Raw genomic sequence first — 23,570 nt, forward strand, 5'->3', positions numbered from 1 at the left:
ATGTAGAGCGAGGATTAGAAACACCTGTTGTGGACAGGCCGTAGATTGACAGCCCGACCCCTGGGCCTCCCCTCACACCAATTTCCTCATAGTAACACACACACACACACACACACACACACACACACACACACACACAGAGGCACGTAGGAGGAGAAATTCTCATCGAGATGTCCGGAGGAATGTGTGACGGCTGCTGCTGGTTGTCATGAATGTTTATAAGGTTTATTTTAACTCCCACACAGCGCAGCTCCTCGGTCACACCGAGGCTCCGGAGCTGTAACACAGACACACAATCTCTTCACTTCCAGGTTCAACATTTGTACCAAGCATGGAAAAAATTAAAACCTGTTGTACTATGTCGTGTCTCCATTTGACTGATTCAGCTCCAAGTAAATAACTTTTCATTTTCAGCGGGCTGCGTTGACCTCTCTGTGACCTCTGCTGCTTGGTTTCTAGATTCAGGCTGCAGCCGGGGCCTCTCGTCAGGTCTCCTCTTTGGGGTCCTGCAGACAGCAGAGCCTCTAACCTGCAGCGCTGCTCGGAGATAATCCTCCTCCTCCCGCTGGATGTTGTCTCAACACTGGATCGGCTCTTGATCAAGTAGTGGCAGTCGAGGTCGCGGCGGGGTGGGGGGGTAATGAGACCCTCCTTCCCTTCGGTCGCTAACCTCTACGAGGCTCCCAGGAAGCTTGGGGATCTGTTTTTTTCTTGGAGCTGTAAACCATGACAAGAGAAACGGGAAAAATGACCAAAGTTCACCTCATTACCACAGAGATGACAACAAAAAGGGCTTTTTTTTTTTTAAAAGTGACCCACATCAACACAATTAGTTCTTGTTTTAATTCCCATTTTGAGTCTTTTCATGTCAGGAAGTGATAAGAGCTTTTTTTGCAGTCACATTATTCAGGACAGACAGAAGCCAACTGATTAACTTGCCTTTATTTTCCAGCTCCAGTTTATGAATTGCTGCTCTGTTGTGGAGCGACGCTGCTGCTTCCTGCTCGCTGTTACTCATTTCCTGTTTCTCCTCCCTGCAGTCCTGGCCACCACCGCCGTTGGCCAGGAGCCCAACCACAGCCACGGCTGCGCCCACGGCAGCTGTTACCCGGCAACCGGGGACCTGCTGGTCGGAAGAGAGAAGAACCTGAAGGCCTCGTCCACGTGCGGGATGAGACGGAAAGAGCCATACTGCATCGTCAGTCACCTGCAGGTGAGTGTGTGCGTTGAGCACGTCGGCGGCTCTCGATGACCTTTGACCTTGTTGCGCTGACCTTTTCCCTGTCCGGCTGAAGGATGAGAAGAAGTGTTTCGACTGTGACTCCCGGCGGCCGTACGATCCGGTCTACAACACCATCAACCACCGGGTAGAGAACGTCATCACCACCTTCAAACCTCACCGCAAGAAGTCCTGGTGGCAGTCGGAGAACGGTGAGGAGACTCCGTCACTTAGAAGTTATAACTTTAACAGAGAGCATCTCATTAACTTACATGGTTCACAGGCAACTCTGCAAGAAAAACACACCAATTTTTCATTCTGAATTGGCTTTAAGCAGGAAGTATGCAGACAACTTTGCTGTCCAGTTGAAGTTGGGTGGTTTTATCAGTCAGTATCTGCTCACAGGCAGATGGAGTGTGTACAGGATGTTTTTTAATTTATAAATTCACTGGTGTTTTTTAGAATAAATAAAAAGGTTTTTAGATTTTGCTGGCAGCATGAGTCCAGGAATGGAAACGTTGTTCTGTTGGTCAGTCGGTCCACTTCTGATCCAGACTTAAATATCTATAGACGTTTAATGGTGTTTTTTTTATATTCTTCATTTTTCCTGTAATGTCACCAGCAGCTTAATATTTTTGATTGTAGTGAAATCTTGACACAATTTGTAAAGTGTCATGACGCCTCCTTCTCACCACATTAATATTGTTTTGTGTAAACAAAGCATTCGTGTTTCCCTCATCACACATTGTAACTTTGAATCTTTTATGATCTCTCATCTAAATCAGTTTTCAATCTGTACTTTGGTAATAACCTGATGTTAGAGTGGATGCAGAGTCATATAGTTTAATTCCAGTATTCTTTATTAGACACAGTAGATATTATTCTAAGAGTTGATTTCACAACTAAATTAAAATATTTAAAAACAGATTTTTAAGGCTACAGATTTACACTAAACTTGAACCTATTTGAGTATTTGCTTTAAGATGTTTGAGGTTTTGATTCGGAGTTGATTTTCTGACAACATTACTGTGGTCTCTACTTAAATTTATTGCAGCGTGATCGAGGGTAGAAAATAAAAAGAAGAAAAAGATGAGGTCGTGGATCTCCTAATGCAGAAATGGTTCAATTTGCAGCAGTTAAAATCATGGAAAAATAAAAATCCTGAAAGGTTTTTATAACCACAAAAAGTCAGAAGCTGGGAGCTGCAGAGAAGTTTAAAAGATCCTCTGACCAGCACCAGATGGGCTTAATAACAGAGTCGGGCCTGCTGAGGCATCGACAGAGAGGGAACGAGGGAGAAGAAAGTCCTGATGGAACGATAACAGTGAGGAGATGGAGTCATGCACAGTAATGACACGCATTTAAACTGATGTGTTTCCAGGTGCACGTGAATCAGTGCAGTAAGTAACAGTGAAGAAACGCTGCTTGTAACAGAGCGATGTTGATGTGCAGCATCGACCCAGAATAGAGCAGAGAAACAGAAGAAGAAGAAGAAGAAGGGGGCAGGATGTCGAGGGTCTATTTTTACCCTCCTGGGCATCTGTGTGGCATTTATGTGGTGAGAGTGGCAGCGGGCACAGTGGGTCTGTTTCATACCCGTCACAGTGGTCTGATTGTGGTCACTTATTAATTCGTTAGGGGGGTCAGCCAATCAGGAGTGTGCTGCGGACACGTTCTAGCTGGCTCTCAGCCTTCCTCCTCTTTCTTTTACATCCTCTTCCTTCCTCTTCCTCGTCTGCTGCTGATTTGTGATTTATTAGTCAAGTGTTTTTACGCATGTCCAGTTGTTGATCTTCTTCTAGGAGAGATTATCCAGATGAATAACTGAACTTTTACTAAACCTTTAGCACTTTCTTAACTTTACCTGCTGTAAATCTCTGGCTACTAAAATCACATAGAGACTTTTTACTATGTTTCAAAACCCTTAAAAATACCTGAGATGAATTATTATCAACATTCACTTTACTTTGGGTTAACACATTGAATATAAAAGTTCAGGAAACCCCACAGACTGGATATAAAAGAGTTCGTAGCTTCAGGTCTGTAAAATGGTTCTGATCCAGAAGTGTCTTCAGCTGCAATACCAGCGAGTGCCACTAGAGGTCGGCTCCAAAAAGCCTCCGGCTCCATAGACTCCCATTCAACTTCTCTCATCAAATCCAAAGTGAATAAAATGTGTCCATCAGTTATCTCGGTGTTGTTAGCTAAAGTCACTCCTTCTTCTTAGTTTTCTGGAGGTCCATCTGAAAATAATCCCTCATTCATTAGAAAAGAAGATTCAAGAAGACCTGTTTTTGGGGGCGTGTCTGTTTGATTGACAGGCCTGTGGTGCAGTCAGGTTACAGCTATCGGTGGGCGGGACGTAGTATCGTCAGGTTTCCGATCAGATAGGTCAGATCCACCGCTGGCTCCTCCCCCAGCTCGTCCAAATATGGTCACTTCCTGCTCCAAACCGCTCCGAACTAACAAGATGGTGACGGACAGAATCTGAACTGGAGGATTCATAACGGATGTTCTTTTGTTTGTTTGTTTTTATTTTTTGGCTCCCAAAAAGTTTTTCTTAAAGGTTCGATAACGTTCTCTAAACATTCTAAAAATAGTTTATTAATATTGTTAAAATATTTTTCAGAACATTGTCAGAACATAATTCACAAAATGTTGTCAGAAGCAAGTTTTTCATGTTCACAGAATGTTTTAATTTCAGAGGAGGATTACGTGCTTTAAAAACATCTTGCAAATGTTTTTTTAATAAAATCCATCAAATTAATATTCTAGAAAATGTTATCCGACCCACAAAACAACGTTCCTAAAACTCTGCATCATTTCGAGCTGGACAATATGACTGTCTGTCACAAGTTGTAGCCTACAAAATGTAAAAGGGTCTTTTTGCTCTGGGGTAGTAAAATGGTCTTATTTAGACAGTAGTAAGCTCTGAGCTAACACCAAAGTGAAATAAGCAGCTAGTTTTAAGCAGATCTTATAGACCAGTTTTTCATTACTTCAGTAGCTGAGGGCGATGTATGTGTAGCAGGTTTATTTTAGGAACAAATTCATCTTCAGTCCTTCACACAAGAGTAAGAGTAAACAACTACAAAGCCACTAAAGGTGCTGGAGAGAGTGTGGCTGGTTAGACGTAGATCACTCACATGCGTTTTGGTAATGTCATAAAAAAATGGTGTTTTGGGACAAATATTATAATATAAAATCCCATTGAGCTGTAAAACACTTCATCTCTGTAATTTCACTGAAGAAAACATCACTGGAAACGACAGATATTTGATGAAAACACTCTTAGTAGCTTGCAAAATATCAATAGATCACAATTGTACACAGCAAATTTCTGGAGTGAAATATCCTGGAGTTCAACAAAGTTTGATTTTGGGAGTTTATTTCCTAAGTTAGACTCCAGCTTGTGTTCAGTGTTCCTCTTTGCTGGGTAATATTCTGGTGTTCATTCAAAACCAGAAGTGTACAAGGGAGGAACGTAACATATAAACCGATCACAGCGGCACTAAAACATCGCTTAGTTTCCAACTTGTTCCACAAAGATTTCATGCAGCATTAATTGTTGCTCACTGAATCTAATCACACTGCATACAATTATTAAATATAAGTTTGTGATGAATATGATGTTATGTTGTTGTCGTCAGTCTTACATAAAACATTTATAGTGTGATGACATTTTAACTCCATGAATGTCAAACAATAAACACTTTTAAGTGTTGACTGTTAACATTGTGAGATTTTCACATTCAAACAACTGAAGGTTAAAGTAAATTTATTCTTCATGGGAGTCGAGTTTTAACTCCCAAAGAGTTCAAGTTCAACTCCTGAAAAGTGTTAAAAACCAACTCCAAGAAAAGAGTTTCTTTCACTCTGCTGAGAGTGAATTGGATGGTGTCATGTAACAAAGCAGAAAGAGTTGATTTGAACTCAGAGAGTTTATTCCAAAGATGTAAATTTGCTGTGTGGAAGAAATCTACACAACGGAAAAACTGACTGGTATGATGAGATTACAAAAAACACAACTGGACGAGAAGTGAAGAAAACGGACAGAATTCAACGTTTGAATGGAATTGTAGAAAATATGCAGAGCTGCTGTTCGACAGAAGAGAGGACACATATTTCTCAGGTTGTTTAAGAGTTATGTGCTAAGTTTGTGGAAAAGTTATTGTTGTGTTGTTTTGAAAGAAAGAAAACCGCAGAATAATCAGAACACCACACATGTTTGACGTATACGACCAAATCTTAACGATTAACGTGTTAGAAAACAGTTAAATAGCTGCATTGAACAACAACTGCAGTTGGATTTGAAGTCGTGTCTCCAGTTAACTGACCAACATTTAGTAATCCTGAAACACAATGCTCCACTGAGTTCACCAGTCAGTGGACGTGTGTCACTTTGGTGCTGGGAATGTAGAATATGTGGAGTTTTTGGATTTCTCCCTCCTGCTTCCTGAAACAGTGAAGTAGGAGGGACGTGAAACTACAATGAGCTGAGAACGCTGAAAGGGGACCAGCAAAGTCAGCTGTTCATCTGTGGGCTCTTTACCTGCAGCAACATAATTCATATTCCACATCGTGAATTTGAGCCATCGTTAATATAGGATTATTGATTAGTGCAGCTTTAATACCGTAAACTATATAAGTTACACTGCTTTCTCATTTGCTTTTTAATGCTCTCCGAGCTGGCTCTGGTCTTCTGCTACACACCTCAGTAACGACGTGACATCAAACACTCGCTGTCATTATCTGTGAAATATGGACGTGTGCTGATACATGGTTTTGTATAATAGATATGTATATATAGAGATATATATATATCTATATATATATATAGATATATATATCTATATATATATATATAATATAGTTGTTTCTTTTTCTTTCTGGTGTGTGTGTATGAGGGAGCTGCTCTGTGGTTCGTCTTCAAATCATCACTTGTATGGAGCAGTCTGAGTCTGCAGGAATCCTCTTGGCTTTGTGCTGCACATGTAACACGAGCCTCGGAGAACAGGAGTCGTCAGAGCAGCGAGCTCTTCAGCGTGTTCGCTGCTCTGCAGCTCAGGAAGTGTGTGGGCTCTCCTCACACGCTCTCCACATCATCCTGCCAAGACTCAGTGGGTTTTCCTGTCAAGAGGCCTTTACTACTTCACTCTGCCCCCGGTCTTTACTCTGAGCCATCCATCTGTCAGAAAGGGATGATATAGACGGAAAAGAGAGCCGGCGGCTCATGAATCAGCAGCACTAAACTCGCTGACAGGGATCGGTTGGAAAGGAAAATTATTGGCTTTGGGTAAACTCAACACGTCTCTCCATCGTTCTCTCTCCTCCAGGAAAGTCGGATGTCTTCGTCCATCTGGATCTGGAGGCCGAGTTTCATTTCACTCACCTGATAATGACGTTCAAGGTCAGATGAAAGCACTCGACCTTCATCCACTTGCAGCTCAACACCGTAAACTTTTCAACAAAATGTGGACGTGTTTTTTCTCTGGCAGACGTTCCGCCCGGCGGCCATGCTGATCGAACGCTCGGCAGATTTCGGTCGTACCTGGCAGGTTTATCGCTACTTCTCCCACGACTGTGCTGTTGCCTTCCCCGGCGTCTCCCAGGGTCCTCTGAGAAACATTAATGATGTCATCTGCGAGTCGCGCTATTCGGACATCGAGCCGTCGACGGAGGGAGAGGTGAGTCGCACGAGATGAACAACTTCTGTTTTAATAATTACAAATCTGACACCAATTGTTGATTTAATGGTTTTTGATGGGGACGTAAGTTGTTTGCTTTCTTTGTGACCACATTTTTACATACGGAGGTTGTTCTAGTCACAAATACTGCACGCTTACAGCCTAAATTCAAGGTACAGTTTTAGGAGATGTGTTACCTGCTTTCTTGCCGAGAGTTTGACTCGAAGATGGACACAACTCCCGGCTGTCAGTTTGTTGCTTTTCTTCATCAATAAGTCAAATTGAGGCACAAGGTGGGAAGATTTACATTTTCTTTGGACAAAACATGTATTGAGTGTTTTATCAATACTCTGTTGGGATATTTTTTTAAACAGTCTCTCCAGGAAATTAACAACAATAACTCCTCATTTACAATCAGAAAGACTCCTGTTTTCATCACCAAATAAAACTCTGGAGGAAACTGGAACAAGAGGAGAAACAGGAAGTGACGGGGTTTGTGGGAAATGTGTTCTTCACATTAAAATGATGATTAAATGTTTGTGATCAGAGGAAGTGATTCCATATTACTGGATGTTAAATGAGTTTTCTCCACACGTCCAGTTGTCAGAGACGTCTCTTTGTTTGTTTCATCCAGCAGGTCTATGTGTTGAATGAACATGAATTAAACAGCATCTAAAGCTCTTATTTTGACAGCTGATGTCGTCCTTGTTTCTATATTCCAGTCACAGACGCTCTGTTCTGGAAACATACGCAGCTTCTAGGACCTTTTAGGAGCCTTTAGGAGCCTTTAGGAGCTTTGATCTCCATGGTCCTCTAAGTTTAATAAATACATAAATAAAAGGTTAAAACTAAAATATTTCTGTGATGTGCAGAAGGATTATTATCACAGGAACTGATTACATATTTATTCTTATTATCACAGGAACTGATTAAATATTTATTCTTTTGAGGTAATTCTTTTGAAAAGAAATCAATTTTCTTTTTCTCAAATTGCAATTTTTTTGTAATTCCTGCAATTTTATGTAAAAAAAATTAATACTTTACAAATTACTTTGCAATTTTTTGAGGAAATCCACAGTGAAATCAAACATTTTTTTTTTATCACAACAATCACAAAAATTGATTAAAGCCTTGAATGAAGTAGCATGTTACAAGTCCTTTAACCTAACAACACTACAGATCTTTTAATACAACTTGCATTTGAAAGCAACTTTAAGTACCAACAGAAAAGACAGAGCCTGAAGAACAAACAAACAAAAAACATTTTCTGTCTGCATATCACAACATGTGTCTCCTGCTGCATAAATTGTTACTTTTATTTGTTAACATTTCAAGTCAAATATGTAATGTGTCTCTCTAATATGTGTTTCCTGGTCTAGGTCATCTACAGAGTGTTGGATCCCGCCATCAGGATCGAGGATCCGTACAGCCCCAACATCCAGAGTAGGTCACGCTCACATTATTAACAGCAGGCTGCTGAAAGTCCTGTTGCACTAACACAACAATGTAGGATGGGTGTTTTTTCATTGTTATGAAATACCAAAACACATCAACTCATTGAGAACTTTACAAGTGCTGTGTGAGAGTTTTACCGTGCAGCTGATTTCAGGGGTTAGAAAAGATTTAAAGCTCTTAAGTATGTTGACGACCGGTTACAAAAATATGATTTTATTGCAATCATATCCTGAAACACATGATACTTAAATGCAATAAACAGAAGAATAAAATAGGAAATCCACCACAAACATCACAGGGATAAAAGGAGAGAAATTCTTTTCTTTTTCTTTTCGAGTTTATTCCCATTTGTCGCAATAAATCAAACTCCAGCAGACATAATTGCTGCTGATGTGGATCTGTGACACATTGCAGCCGGTAAAAGCCAGTCTCTCTGTCTCTGTCTCTGTCTCTGGGGTGTGAAACGCAGCCCTCCTGTGTGGAGGACATGGTGAGATGTGGAAAGCAGCTGTTTCTCTCCCACACAGCCTTCGCTGTCCTGTTCCTTAGTGTTTGGACTGGCAGGACATGAGAGCTTTTCCCAGAAACACTCAGTCAGTTTTCCAGCGCAGCACAGAGGGTTTCTTCTTCTGTTGTTGAATATCTAAATGGAACTGGTTCACATAATGACTTCTGACCTCCTCACAGCTGACAAATTCACATTTACTGTCTGCTGTTGTTAAGAAAGTTGATTAACATACAGCTCAGTTCTTCTCGGGTAGCTTTTCTCTCTCTCTATATCACTTAGGTGATAACTTTGCCCTGAGGTTAGCCTGCCAGGCAAACTTCCTCTCAGTGCATATTCTACCATCTTGATTGGTAGACCTTAACTCCAATAACAGATGAAGACCACCCTGATGACCTTTTATCAGAAGTTTTGTACTGGTTTAAATACTGATGAACTGTTGGAATAATGCGCTTTATTATGAAAGAATGAAACTCCCCAAATCTAAATCTCTGATAAAGTTAATAAGTTGATCTTTGTCTTTGTGGAATTTATTTTTTAAAGAAGAAAAAGCTTTAATTTCCCCTCTTAGAGAAACTTTAAAAGTCTCCCGAAGAAGAGGTGGCGATTAAATGACTTTTTGGTAAGTTATGACTCATCAATAATTGTTTATCAAGACACAAAAGCATTGATCGTGTGTCCTGCAAAGGTGGAAATGAATCAGCCTGTACACCTGGGAATGAGCAGAGCAAACAGTGGAGATTCCCCTCTGAAATCTGGATGATTACATGTGTATTTTCATGTGAAACTCATTGTGTTATATGTGAAACTCATTGTGTTATATTTGAAACCCACGAGATTACATTTGAGAAACCGCCAAACCATGACAGAACAAGTTAAAACAAACATGTGATGCAAATCAATATTGAAAAAAAACCCCCAACATTTAATGCAAATTTATTTACAAAACTGTCTTAAAATCGGATGCCCCAAAAATCTAATTGATTGGGTAGAAGATGTCCTCTGGGAGAAAAATTCTTTGAGAATGTGTGTGTGTGTGTGGGGGGGGGGGGGTGTGTGCATTTTATATAAACACACTGACTTCAGTGCACCGAAACAATAAACTTCATTGCTAATGTAATCATTATAAATATCTTCTAAAAAAACAGCGTCGGTGTGGTGGAGCTGACGGGATCAGACACAGCTTCTGTTACTGCAGCCGAGTGGAGGAAAGTAAATCCATCTTATTGGAACAAACTGCAGCAGCTTTTAAAATCACAGGGACGTTTTTACAGGCCGGTTACGACTGAGGGACTCTCTTCTTTTTTTTTTTATGAAGGTTACTTTGTAAAAAGGATTTGGTGCAATCTGCAGCTGTTCTGGTACTAAATTATAAATGTTCATCATCATTATAATTATAATCTTGATGTGGATGTTCCTGGTTTTAATACTGTATCATTTCCTGCCTGATTTACTAATGCAAAGAGTAGACTTGCTTTATAATAAAGTGTATTTAAAGTTGAGAAGGTCCGTGGCCTCGTCAAGTGTGTTGCTATAAACTGTCGTACGTGCTCTTTAGTGTGTGTGTGTGTGTATTTGTGTGTCGAGTGCTGCCGTAAAACAGCTGGACTGTAGCAGTTTGAGAAGATAAAGAGGCAGGATGAGGGAGGAACCGTGTCCACTCCACGCTCCGTTAACGTCCATCACTTCTGGAGTTTTAATGAGTCACCTTGTAAAGTTGTTTCAGTGGGAAAGTCCCACAAAGAAGGAGCTTGGTACTAAAACCTACTCTGACTCTGGAAGTTGAAATGAAAATGTTTCATATCTGAATGTATGAATGAGACATTTGAACGTGTCACAATCGCTACAACACGTTTCTTGGAGCCTTTCATCCTTTTCTCAAAATAAGTACAAAAAACTATTTTTAAACTACATTCACAAAACATCCGACTCATCCTGAAAAATCAAAACGGTTTCATCTGTTCTCAAAACCAAACTATGATGTGTGATTATTCTCCAAAAACACCGCTGAGCCGTCATCACACAACGTTCAGAGCAGGTAGCTGCAGAACAGATGTTGGTTTACAACACAGTGAACGCGTTTTGAATTTCAAAACAAAACATTTCATAAGTGGATGGATGCTGGATTCAGCATTTACATACAGTAAAAGTAAAGTTTTGGAAAAGGACAGAGGAAGGCTAACTGTTGATTCCCTCTAAACGTTCAACGACTCCGCTGTATTTCAGGCCGTCTGATGGTGTTGTTTTAAAGGAACATGTCCACTATGAGGACCTCCTGCTGTTTGTTCCTCCACCCTCACATGGAAGTCTATCATTTCTACAAAAATCTACGTGCAGTACCGTACAAACAAAATGTCCAAAAAAATAGTCAATAAGATCTGCAAATTGTGTCTAACTCGGTGGAAATTGTTTATGTTTTTGCCAAAAGAGTTTGTGATTCAATAAATGGGTTCATGTCACTGAGCTTTTTGGTTCAGAGAATAAAGTTTAGTGTTTTAGCGATTCAGATAAAACTGATATTCTCCTTTGTCGCTGTGATGCTCCGCCGGCCGACTTCAGACAACTTCACAATTTCCCAACTGCTGTCATTCATCCACCAAACGAGCACCAGCGTATCTCAAACGTGAAGTTTGTTCCGAGTACCTTCATCCGTCTCATCCCTACTGACTCTCTTCGTGTCTTCTTCCCATCAGACCAGCTGAAGATCACCAACCTGCGGGTGAACTTCACCAAACTTCATACGCTGGGTGACAACCTGCTGGACCCCAGAGCTGAAATCAAAGAGAAGTACTACTACGCCATATATGAGCTGGTGGTGCGAGGGAACTGCTTCTGCTACGGCCACGCCTCCGAGTGCGCCCCCATCGACGGCATCAGGGACGATATCGAAGGAATGGCGAGTGACGAGGAGACAGAACATCATTTTCCTCACTGATTATATCTCTAACTTTGTACCATGCAGATTCCTCTAACCTCTCCTCCCTCTCTTCTGTCTTTCAGGTTCATGGCAGGTGTGTGTGCAACCACAACACCAAAGGATTGAACTGCGAGCAATGTGACGACTTCCACAACGACCTGCCGTGGAGGCCCGCCGAGGGACGCAACACCAACGCCTGCAAGAGTGAGGACCCCAAAACAGTGCAACTTTTATCCAAAGATATTATAGTTATCCAAAAAGTATAAATGTATGCGGACACTTTTAAATTCATTAATTGTCAGGAGATTAATGGAGCAATCAATCAGCATCCCTCAGTGATGTCATCAACTATCAGTGATGTCGTTATGAATCCTCCAGTTCAGATTCTGTCCGTCACCATCTTTGCTAGTTCGGAGCGGTTTGGAGCAGGAAGTGACCATATTTGGACGAGCTGGGGGAGGAGCCAGCGGTGGATCTGACTGATCTGATGGACCTCCAGAAAACTAATAAGAAGGAGTGACTTTAGCTAACAACACCGAGATAACTGATGGACACATTTTATTGACCGAGAATTTAGTCAACAAATCTTTCTCTAGTTTTTTCTCAACCTCTAGTGGCACTCGGTGGAATTGCAGCTGAAGACACTTCTGCATCGGCCTCAATTTTCAGACCTGGAAGCTACGAACACTTTTATATCCAGTCTGTGGTATCGACAGAGCACAGTTAATGACTCATCATCTTAAAGTACACGTGTGTTTGTTTTTTCCTCCCAGAGTGTAACTGTAACAGCCACTCCGCCGCGTGCCATTTCGACATGGCCGTGCATCTGGCCACGGGGAACATCAGCGGAGGAGTGTGTGACGACTGTCTGCACAACACCATGGGACGCAACTGTGAGATGTGCAAACCGTTCTACTACAAAGACCCCAACAGGGACATCAGGGACCCCCGAGTGTGCGTCGGTGAGTGTATCTGTAATAACTTTAGCAGCCATGTTACTGAAGAAGCTGCTTAAAGGAATAGTTTGAAATATTAATATCTACTGTGTCACCTGTTAGATTATTTCAGCACAAAGACAGGAACACTGTGAACATGATAAGTTACCAGAACTCAAAAAGTTTAAGTTGATGAACTTTAAAGTTCAGAACTTAAACATATTGATTTCATCCTCCATGAACGCTCTGATTACAGTTTCATTAAAGTTTTTATTAAGGGAACTTAAATATTTTCAGTTACCAGGATTTCAAGTTTTCCGAACTTAAAAAAAAAACAAGTACACACGCACTTTCTTTTCTGTTAACTCAAGTCAACATTTCTTAGATAAGATAAGACTTTAATAGTTAAACAGCTTAAGAATACAGGTAGGAAAGATAAATACACAGAAAGAAAAAATACAAATACGCATCCAAACAAAATAAAATAGAATAGAATACAAATATTTTTTTTCAAATAATTTAAAAATAAATAAAAAACAATGTATAAATACACACAGAAACAAGCTGTATACACAACATAAATAAATACACCAAATGTAAAGAAAACAGATAATTATTGCACATAGATGTTAAAAAATATATTATTAACTGTAAATTTCTTATGATATATTGATTGTTATTTATTAGTCTTTGCAGTCATTTTTTAATTACACATAAGTCAAACACTTTCACTTATTACTGCTCAAAACCATGTGAGTCGAAACTTAAAATCTTTGCAGCAACTCATTGCTTCAATTAACTGAAGACATTAAGGTTTGCCGACCAGTCAGTGAAGTCAAGGGTTAATTTCTCGATGTGATCACAACAATAACAAACTACGTAATGAGGGCAACTATGAAGGAACTGAAGCCGAAGTCTGCAACGTCTGCTGTGCTCATGTAGCGACGTGGCGTTGCATTCAGGGTCTCTGTTGTTTACCGCTTCGGGAGTTTCGGTGCACAGCACGCAGTACATAGTGGTCAATGCTGATTGGTTTAAAGACCGCTCCAGTAGTTTCAAGAGCAGCTCAGGTACCTCCAATTAGGATGCAACGACTGCAAACAATCCACAAACACATCTTACTTGTGTAAATTACACTGATTTATGATAAAGTTACAAATCGGTTCATTAATTTAATTATACGTGAAAAAGAGGCTCATTTATTTGTTGCTCAGTGTTTTTGAAACGTGTGACTGAATCTCAGTAGTTCAATTATTGTCAGATGTTTGTTGGCTTGTAACCAACTCTGTGTGGACCTCTGTCATGGTACGGATGTTAAGAATCACAGGACCCTATAACGTTCACAAAAAAATACATCCAGTACAAAACCATACAAACTGGAGTAAGTGGAGATATTTATAACCGTCTGATGCATTGAAACCCGCCTCCTGCCTGTCTGTCCTCCTCCAGCTTGTGACTGCGACCCGGACGGTTCTCAGAACGGAGGGATGTGCGACAGCCACACCGACCCGTCCCTCGGCATGATGGGAGGTCAGTGCCGCTGCAAGGCTAACGTGGAGGGGCCGCGCTGCGACAAGTGTAAGATGGGCTTCTTCGGGCTGAGTGCAGACAACCATCAGGGCTGCCAGCGTGAGTACCAACTGTGTCTCCGCCAAGCTGATCAGCTCTCCTCCTCCTCAGAGAGGCTGTCACTAATTATTTATCTTTAACCCCCCCCCTTCAGCTTGCCGGTGCGACCACAGAGGCACAGTTTCAGGTAACTCCCAGTGTGACCCAGTCAGCGGAGACTGCTTCTGCAAGCGTCTGGTCACCGGACGCAGCTGCGACCAGTGTCTGGTAAGACGCCACATATCTCCATCTTTCATCCTTACACACTTTCTGCTCCTGGAAATCAGCCCGAGTGATGCTAATATGATAGTGAGCAGAATATCTTCACGTATACGTTCTGATTCTTCTTGGGTGACACAGATGGGACTGGAACCACTGACTTGGTTGCTATGGGCAACCTGTCCACCCTTAGTCCACAGTTAATCTCTTTCTTTATAACCACCTCTGCCAGAATACCATCTTATATTTAAGCAATATTACACAAGAGGCTGTGCTTTAACGTCATTATTGGCACGACAGAGATGCCTCACCCTCTAGTGTAATATTGTGATTATACACAATATATTATTAGTTATTAGTTACCAACTAAATAAAACATGTAATCTAAATGTTTTCATATTTTGGAGCAATTCACTCTCAAAATATAAAACTTGGCAACACATGGGGTATGACTAACAACTGGAAAGCAATCAGTCCCCTCAGTAGACCCTTATGTATGCAATGTTTACTACTCCAGGAAGTAGTCCGACCCTTAGCAACCACCTAGCAACAGAGAGGATTTCTAGTCTCCAACTGAATAAATACAGAACATAGAAACATTAAACTGATCAGCTAGCTCAGTCTGGTTGGAACAAAGATATCTGATGGACAAAGATATCTGATGAACAAAGATATCTGATGAACAAAGATAATGAACAAAGATATCTGATGGACAAAGATATCTGATGAACAAAGATAATGAACAAAGATATCTGATGAACAAAGATATCCATGGACTCATGTGTTTTTAACATTTTACCACTGTGTCATGTGTTCAAACCAAACCAGGATTGTCAGTGCGTGACTATCCGTGGTGTTACCGTACGGGTGCTCGGAGCGGGGTGTAATGTCATGATGACTTGTTCCAAATGTACAGTTGACCAATCAGATCTCTGGGGGCGGAGCTACTCCTCCTCTCTGTCCTCCTCTCTGCCCTCCTCTCTGTCCTCCTCTCTGCCCTTCCTCACTGTCCTCCTCTCTGTCCTCCTCTCTGCCCTCCTCTCTGTCCTCCTCTCTGTCCTCCTCTCTGTCCTCCTCTCTGTCCAGCAGCCTGGTGATCAGCTTCCTGTTATAATTCCACCTCTTGTCTCAAACCTTCTCTGCCAGGAATAGTCTGTGCAGGAATGTGAGCTCCTGCCTGGGTCGGAGGACTAAATTTAGCCCGGAGGTTTGAGGCTCGTCCGGTCGGTGTGGCTTACAGCAGGCCTAAAATGGTCAGGCCTGGACCTGGTCCGAAAGGGGATCCTGTTGTCTGATAAACCCTGTGGAGCCTCGTTTTAGAAACAATGACGTTGACTGGAAAAAATACATATTTTTAAACCATCTTACCGAAGAGAAAAAACACCTCACTGTCACCCTGGTGAAACTGTATTTAAATAAAAGGACAATTACCGTTAACTAGAACTATTAAGTTGTAGTTTACGTGTGTATATCTGTCCAAATTCATAAAGTTATGGAACTCAGAGTTACCTTGACCTTTGACCTCCAAAATCAAATCAGTTCATTGCTGATCCAAAGTGAACATTTGTGACAAATTTGAAAGGTAGGAATCTTCCTCAAAGCCTTCCTGAAAATTTTGCTTTCACAGGCATGGGTTAATGTGAGGTGGCAGTGACTTTGACCTTTGACCTCTAAACACCAACATTTGTATCAGGTCCTTGTTGGTACTAAGGGAAAGTTTTTGCCAAATCTGACCAATTTTCCTCAAGACATTCTCGATATATTAAATTCAAACAAACGGGAGATGAGGGGAACGCGAGGTCACAGCGACTTTGAACTTTGACCGTTGACCACCAAACTCGAATCAGTTCATCTTTGAACGATTGTGCAACATTTGAAGAAATTCAATCCAGGCGTGAGATATCAGGTTCATGTGAATGAGTTGAATTGGGGTCAGAGTGATCTTGACCTTTGACCTTCAAACACCAAATCCCAATCAGTTCATCCTTGGTATCAAGTGTTTGTTTTTTTGCTAAGTGTGATCAAATTCCTTCGAAGCGTTTCAGAGATGTCACGACATCACAAGCTTGATCTGGATTAATACAAATACAGAAGAAAAGCAAACCGATTCTCGGAGAGCAGAGAGAGATAAAAGCAGCATAGAGATATAGAGACCATAAACTCTGGGTGGAGCCAGTAAACGCAGAGCAGAAACTGAGATACAGTAGGAAACTACCGGAGTCAAGGAAACTGCAAAAATGATGAGACATAAAGTTAGTGAGATGCAGTGATGGCTTATAGATGCATGGAGAGTGAAAGAGAGAGGAGGAGATCAGTGCATCGTCGATGGTCCCTGATAATCATAATAATAACAACAATAATAATAATAATAATAAACTTTATTTGTATAGAACCTACAGCAGGAAAACTACATGCAGTGTTTTACGTATAAAGGAACATTTAAAAATATCAAAAATAAATCAAATTCACAAGAACAGATAAAATGCATAAAATTAAACACAATTAAAAGTATTAACTATAAACTTAATTAAATAGAAAAGTAAGAAAAACACTGAAAACTGAGTAAAGTGCAAAACATGAGACAAAACATAAAGATAAAAAAATCAAAGTCCTGTTTTCACTTTGTGGATTCAGCTTCTTTTTTTTTAAAGAGTGAATTTAAAGGGCCGACGACGACCCGAAGCTGTGAATGTTGTTTTCTTAGATCAGAGATGTGCATGCAATCTGTCTGACTCACACATCCACTGTCTCGCCCGTCTGTCAATCACCCCGTCCTCCGCCTGCAGCCCGAACACTGGGCGCTGAGCCACGACCTGAACGGCTGCCGAGGCTGCGAGTGCGACATCGGAGGAGCGCAGGACAACCAGTGAGTGGCGCTTTGATTATGTTTTCATCTTCAACACACATCATTTCAAATAGGGATTCCCATCCACAAAATAGAAGTGCACTCAGATTTATTGGCCTCTGTCAGAAGGAAATCATATGAATTCATCTTTGCCACATTTTACATCCACGCTGTAATTCAATTATGTAATTATTAGAGAAACGTAATGTCTATTTTTTGATGTGCTTTGCTTTTTAGCCACATTATGGTGATGCAAACGATGTAGATCTGTAGGTCTCCCATTTCAATTCAGACTGAAATATATCGAATCAATCCACATGTAGCTGCAAACATTCGTGTTCCCCAGAGGATGAAAAAGTCAAGCTGTTTATTCTGCATTTTGTATTTCTATAATAAAATGTTCTGTGAACAGAGTTACCTAACAGGGAAACATGGGACACTTGTCCTTTTCTAGGAAAGTATCATCGAACTGCATCATCAGGTCAAAAATAAAAAAATCATTTTCCCCAACTTAAGAATTTGTAATCAAAAACCTGCAAAACCAACATCATTCCCATCAGCTGTGGCTTTACTCAATAAACCATAATAATAATAATAATAATAATAACCATAATGTATGAACTGTGTCAGCGAAGTAACAACGTGTGTGTTGTTCGTAGCTGCTCCGTGGACAGCGGTCAGTGCCGCTGCCGCAGTCACATGACCGGACGGCAGTGCACGCAGGTGGAGTCGGGATATTTCTTCACGGCTCTGGATCACCTGCTCTACGAGGCCGAGTCGGCCGCGATGGGACAGGTGAGGCTGCGTGAGTTCTCACAGCACCTTTTAATGAAGTGTGTCTGAGCGTGTCTGTGTTTCTCCTCAGGGCTGCACGGTGGAGACCCGGGAGCACCAGCCCGGCCGCCCCGCCTCCTGGACCGGCGTCGGGTTCGCCCGGGTGCCTGAGGGAGGAACCCTGGAGTTCCTCATCAGTGACGTACCCTACTCCATGGAGTACGACCTGCTGGTTCGCTACGAGTCTCAGGTCCGTGGGTTCGTTTATCGTGTTTACTGGACCTGAAGCCCTTAAATGAATCGGTGTGTTTCACCTTCGTACACTCTGGTTCCCTCCAGATGCCCCGGGACTGGGAGGAGGTCCGGATAACGGTGGTCCGGCCCGGTCTGATCCCGACCAGCAGCCCCTGTGGGAACACCATCCCGGACGATGACAGACTCATCATCTCCCTGGCAGCTGGAGCCAGGTGTGTGTCTCACACACACACACACACACACACACACACACACACACACACACACTCTTGCAGGTACACGTCGGTGCTGATGTGACTGTGTGCTGGCTGTGTTCGGTCCAGGTTCGTGGTTCCTCCTCAGCCTGTGTGTCTGGAGAGAGGCGTCACCTACACCCTGCGCTTCGACTTCAGGCGCTACCAGGACGCCAACAGCATCCTGAACGGAGCGGCCAACGCTCTCCTCCTCGTCGACTCTGTGAGACGGGTTTTTTCTTCGGGTCCTCTGAAACACGAGTCGGACTCACGAACAGTTTTTACTCCAACGATCTCCTTCTTCCTCTGCAGGTCGCTCTGATGCCGCGTCACTCCTCCTTGGAGATGTTCAGCGCCGGGGACCCGGCCTCCAACAACAGGAAGCAGACCTACGAGCGGTACCGCTGCCACGAGGGCGCCAAGAGCGTGACCCGCCCCCTGATGAGTGACACCTGCGCCAAGCTCATCACCAGCATGTCGGCCATCATAAACGACGGAGCGCTACGTGAGTGAAAAACACTTTCACCTCCGATCATGTTATTATTACATCTCACTTTTTACTTTGTTGATGTTTTTCTCCTCTGCATGAGCGTAAACTTGATATTGAAAGATAGTTATGTCTTATATTATTATCATGTCTTATATATATATTGGTGCCCAAAGACGTATTCAAAGAAGTGATTCATGTGGAAGCTACAATGTAAACTAGAAACCCCCTTTCACACACACACACACACACACACACACACACACACACACACACACACACACACACACACACACACACACACACACAGAGAGCCTCACACTCGGAGAGCAGCGAACGCTCAGGTGAACAACTCGACTCGTCACAAAACAGAACGGCAACAAAAGAACAAACCTACATTATTATTGGACAAACGTCGATCATAAACTTCAGAAAATCAGTTGTACACATCGTTGAATCTGCCGACAGGTGTGAGGAAGTAGTTATAAACTCTACAGCTGATGGTGGTCCTCGTCCTGACGGAGCAGCAGCTCTCCTCCACCGCTGCACCTCCACATCCTCCCTCAGCCCTGCATACAGGGTCTGAATCTCACTTTGAGATACTGTTGTGTTGCAACTAAAGAACGTTTCTGATGAACATTTGAAGGCATAATGTTACGTTAATGCTGACAAACCTTTTAGATTTTTTTAATAATCAAATATTTTTCGTGATATTATTTTAGGGCCACATCTCCACCCCATCTCCATATCAATAGTGCAAATAAAACACAAGTAAAGTGTAAAATATGGGACCTTTAAATATAAAATCTACACTTAAAACAAACACATGAAGAAGAACACCAAGTTGAACTAATGAAGACAGGAAGAGACACAAAGACAAACGGGACTAAAAGACACTGACAGTTTAGTGTTATTGTCATTGGCAAATTACATTTTGATAAAACATGATACAATTAAATTCCCACAGAGGAACAGTCAGTCTGGTTCAGAGGAATGTGTGATGTCATCAATAAACAGCGGCCATATTTTGTGAAAGGTTTTACGTGTTTCTAAAGCAGTATGTTATTTACAGTTGTTACAACTGGCACCTGGTCGTCTCATTAACATTTTTATATCATTTTTATGGTAATAAGAAGCAGTGGTTGCAGCTGGTGCAGCTTGCTGCAGTCAGATTTCAGGATCTACTGGAAAGAAAACTTATGATGGAACATTTCATACTTTCTGCCAAAAACAATCAATACTCAGACAAAAACCAGGTGGAGTAAAAGAATGAGCCTTCAACTTCTGTGGCTCCACGAAACACAGGTTAAATCACAACCGGTGGGTATCTGACATGTTTACGATGAGTCATCAATAGTCATGTAGCTCATATACGTGCTGGCTGCTCTTCTCCGTCCTCCAGCCTGCAGCTGCGACCCTCAGGGCTCCGTCAGCTCCATGTGTGACGTCCGCGGGGGTCAGTGCCGCTGCCGGCCCAACGTGATCGGCCGGCGCTGCCACCTGTGCGCTCCGGGGACGTACGGCTTCGGACCGTCGGGCTGCGTCGGTGAGAAACTCAAACACACCTGCTCATTCTCCATTTAACATCCACCTCAGAGTTTTCATGCTTCACTTGTTTTTGATCTAAATTTGCATTTGGAACAGAACTGAAACATTATCTTTACATGATGTTCCCATTTTAACAAGGGTGAAAAAGGAATAGAATAAATAACTTAAGAGTATACACTGGGTAAATAATACATGTAAAAAACATTTTTGATGAAAAAATAAATGCTAAAATATTGAATAGAGGAGAAGCTAAAAGAACCAGTTTGGATTGAATCTGTTCTGAATGAGGAGGCAGAATCAGTCCAAGTTTACAACAGCTTTCAAACTTTTCTTCTTCAAGTCTTTCCGTCACAGAAATATCACATGAACCCAGTCCTCAAGTCTCATGAGAGCTTTCTTATCTGCTATCATCTAGATATTAAACATATATTTATTTTCAGGACCCTGGACAGCGTCTGGCCTCTTACCGAGATTTAATGTCTCAAAACCGAAAGGAGTTGTTGCTTTTAATACCTTTCCCATCGTAGCTTTATTGTTTTCCTCGGTACTAAAGGAGTAATGTGCGGCTCCAGAACACGAGACAGTGATTTGACTTTTCTTCTCCAACATGAAATGTTTTTATTTAAGAAACTCTTCTGTGCTGCTATATTATAAAACCCAAACTCTCTCCTGGAAAGAGCAGATGAACTTTTCCTTTGTTGTTTGCTCAATTTTTTTCCCATATTTCCAATTGTAGCGTTAACTTTCCTTCCTTTTCCCATTTTTCCTTTATGTAGGTTACTTCCTCTTCACGTAGCTCATTTAGTCTGTTCTATAACTTGGAAATATTTCTCGCTGACCCTGTTTGGCTGGATTTTCGACTCATGTTTAAACTTTCCGTTAACTGGTCGACAGATGAAGCCATTTACTCTGAAATTTAAATAAAATATATTTTATCTTACACATCACTGAGAATGTTAGCACTGATTTTATTCTGGCTTTATACAGTGTACATTTGAAGTCCTTGTAATGAGTAATATGTCACTCTGCTAGCGCCCTCTACTGTCTGTCAGCGCACATTATTAAAACCAAATTAAATGTGTTGTTCACCGTCCCTCTTTTTTTCTTTATACCTTTGATTCCTCCTCCTCCTGCTCCTCCTCCTCCTCCTCCTCGTTCTCCTCCTCCTCCTCCTCTCTCAGCCTGCGGTTGCAGCCTGGAGGGCTCGGTGACCCGACTGTGTGATAAGTTCAGCGGTCAGTGCCAGTGCCGGCCGGGAGCGTTCGGTCAGCGCTGCGACGGCTGCCAGGCGGGTCACTGGGGTTTCCCCAGCTGCCGAGCCTGCCAGTGTAACGGACACGCCGAGGAGTGCGACCAGAGGACGGGAGCCTGCGTCAGCTGCCGGGACAACACCGGAGGAGACAAGTGTGACAGGTGACGTCTCAGTGACGGACTGTTCGGGGTCAGGTTCAGTTTAAATATGAAGTATTGATCTGAATTTCCTTTTTTCTGTCATAAATAAATACAAGAAAGACATAAAGATAGGATGTAACAGGACCTGGACATGCAAAGGCAAAAAATATCAAATGAAATCAAATTAAATAGTAGAAAGATTATCCAGCAGATGCAGGTTGTTATCAATCAATAAATCAATCAAACTTTATTTATATAGCACTTTTCATACATTATGGTGCAGTTTAAAGTGCTTCACAAATGATTGACAGGCCAATGATAAGACAGACAGTTGTATAACAGAAATATAAAATAAATTTGAGATCAAATTAAAAGGAAAATAACACAATTTAAAAAACACTTTGAGACCAACCCATGCAAGAAGATAGAGATAAAAGAAATGTAGAAGATAGATTGAAAGCTAAAATGACAATAAGAGTGGTGAAATAGAGTGGGATAAGAACTGGAAACTAAAAACAAGTCTAATTAGTGGGACAGTACATTAAAAAGATTAAGAGTTAATCAGACGGTAGGATAAGAGAAGCGATATGAGAGGGAAGAGGAATTATGTAAAAGTAAACACGATAAAAGGTATAAAAGTGTGACAGAAATGAATGAAGAAACGCAAAAATAAATTTTTAAAAGTAAGATAATAAAATCAAGATACGTTTAAAAGCATAAGTTGGTGCAATAGTAGCAATAAACAGCATCAAAATTACACAACAGACACGTCCACTCTAATAATATCATATCAGAGACTGCTGATCTACATTATTTCTTCCTAATTACTGTAAACCAATAGTACATTCACCCACTGATTCTCTCTCCAGTTCCTTCATAGGACACTTAACAGCTTTTTAAAAACAGTAACTGATGTAAAGTCCTCTCATATTTTCTGGTAAGCTGTTCTAAATTGAATGAGTAGATTTCTGTCTTCAATCACAGATTTTTCATGGTGTAATACTGACCATCTCGACTGCTCTCAGAAACCTCCAGATGAAAGGTTTCTGGTTATTTCAACATTTATACACGTGGCCAGGTGCTAAAAGCAGTTTGTGTTGTTCAGCAATGATTTAAAAGGTTCTTTTTTATCTACAACCACGTTCTTGAAAAAGTTGAGACGTTGTGTTTTTTGTAGCTTTATACAACTTTTCCAGTCTTTGGTTCTCAACTTTTTTGAGACGTGATGCTGCTATCAAATTTCAAAAAGAGCATATATTTGACATAAGACAATAAAATGTCTCCGTTTCAACACTCGATATGTTGTCTTTGGTCTATTTTCAATTAAAAATGTGTTTATGTGATTTGCAAATCATTGCATTTTGTTTTTATTTACATTTTACACAGCGTCCATCTTTTTCAGAAGGTTTTTCCTGCAATTATTTAAGATATTTTATTAATGTTGGTTACAATCTGCAGGATTTGAAGATGAAGACAGGAAGTTCATGTGAT

General features: G+C 41.4%; 1 protein-coding gene across 1 annotated transcript in view; it reads left to right on the top strand.

Moving 5' to 3' along the window:
- The window catches only part of lamb2 (laminin, beta 2 (laminin S)), a 54,347-nt gene that overhangs the window by 15,965 nt on the left and 14,812 nt on the right, over nucleotides 1–23,570 (top strand). Inside the window, exons 3-20 of the mRNA XM_069169136.1 lie at nucleotides 1,041–1,213; nucleotides 1,296–1,431; nucleotides 6,556–6,629; nucleotides 6,718–6,906; nucleotides 8,286–8,349; nucleotides 11,560–11,762; nucleotides 11,867–11,987; nucleotides 12,557–12,745; nucleotides 14,168–14,347; nucleotides 14,442–14,554; nucleotides 17,332–17,411; nucleotides 18,050–18,185; nucleotides 18,256–18,414; nucleotides 18,504–18,631; nucleotides 18,743–18,875; nucleotides 18,965–19,157; nucleotides 20,542–20,685; nucleotides 21,869–22,100. Coding sequence (XP_069025237.1) covers nucleotides 1,041–1,213; nucleotides 1,296–1,431; nucleotides 6,556–6,629; nucleotides 6,718–6,906; nucleotides 8,286–8,349; nucleotides 11,560–11,762; nucleotides 11,867–11,987; nucleotides 12,557–12,745; nucleotides 14,168–14,347; nucleotides 14,442–14,554; nucleotides 17,332–17,411; nucleotides 18,050–18,185; nucleotides 18,256–18,414; nucleotides 18,504–18,631; nucleotides 18,743–18,875; nucleotides 18,965–19,157; nucleotides 20,542–20,685; nucleotides 21,869–22,100 — 2,647 coding nt within the window. The remainder of the gene's footprint in view (nucleotides 1–1,040; nucleotides 1,214–1,295; nucleotides 1,432–6,555; nucleotides 6,630–6,717; nucleotides 6,907–8,285; nucleotides 8,350–11,559; nucleotides 11,763–11,866; nucleotides 11,988–12,556; nucleotides 12,746–14,167; nucleotides 14,348–14,441; nucleotides 14,555–17,331; nucleotides 17,412–18,049; nucleotides 18,186–18,255; nucleotides 18,415–18,503; nucleotides 18,632–18,742; nucleotides 18,876–18,964; nucleotides 19,158–20,541; nucleotides 20,686–21,868; nucleotides 22,101–23,570) is intronic.

Source organism: Embiotoca jacksoni, unplaced genomic scaffold, assembly GCF_022577435.1.
Source record: "Embiotoca jacksoni isolate LCO1_2020_lvr unplaced genomic scaffold, fEmbJac1.0.p SCAF_43, whole genome shotgun sequence".
Lineage (NCBI taxonomy): Eukaryota > Metazoa > Chordata > Actinopteri > Embiotocidae > Embiotoca > Embiotoca jacksoni.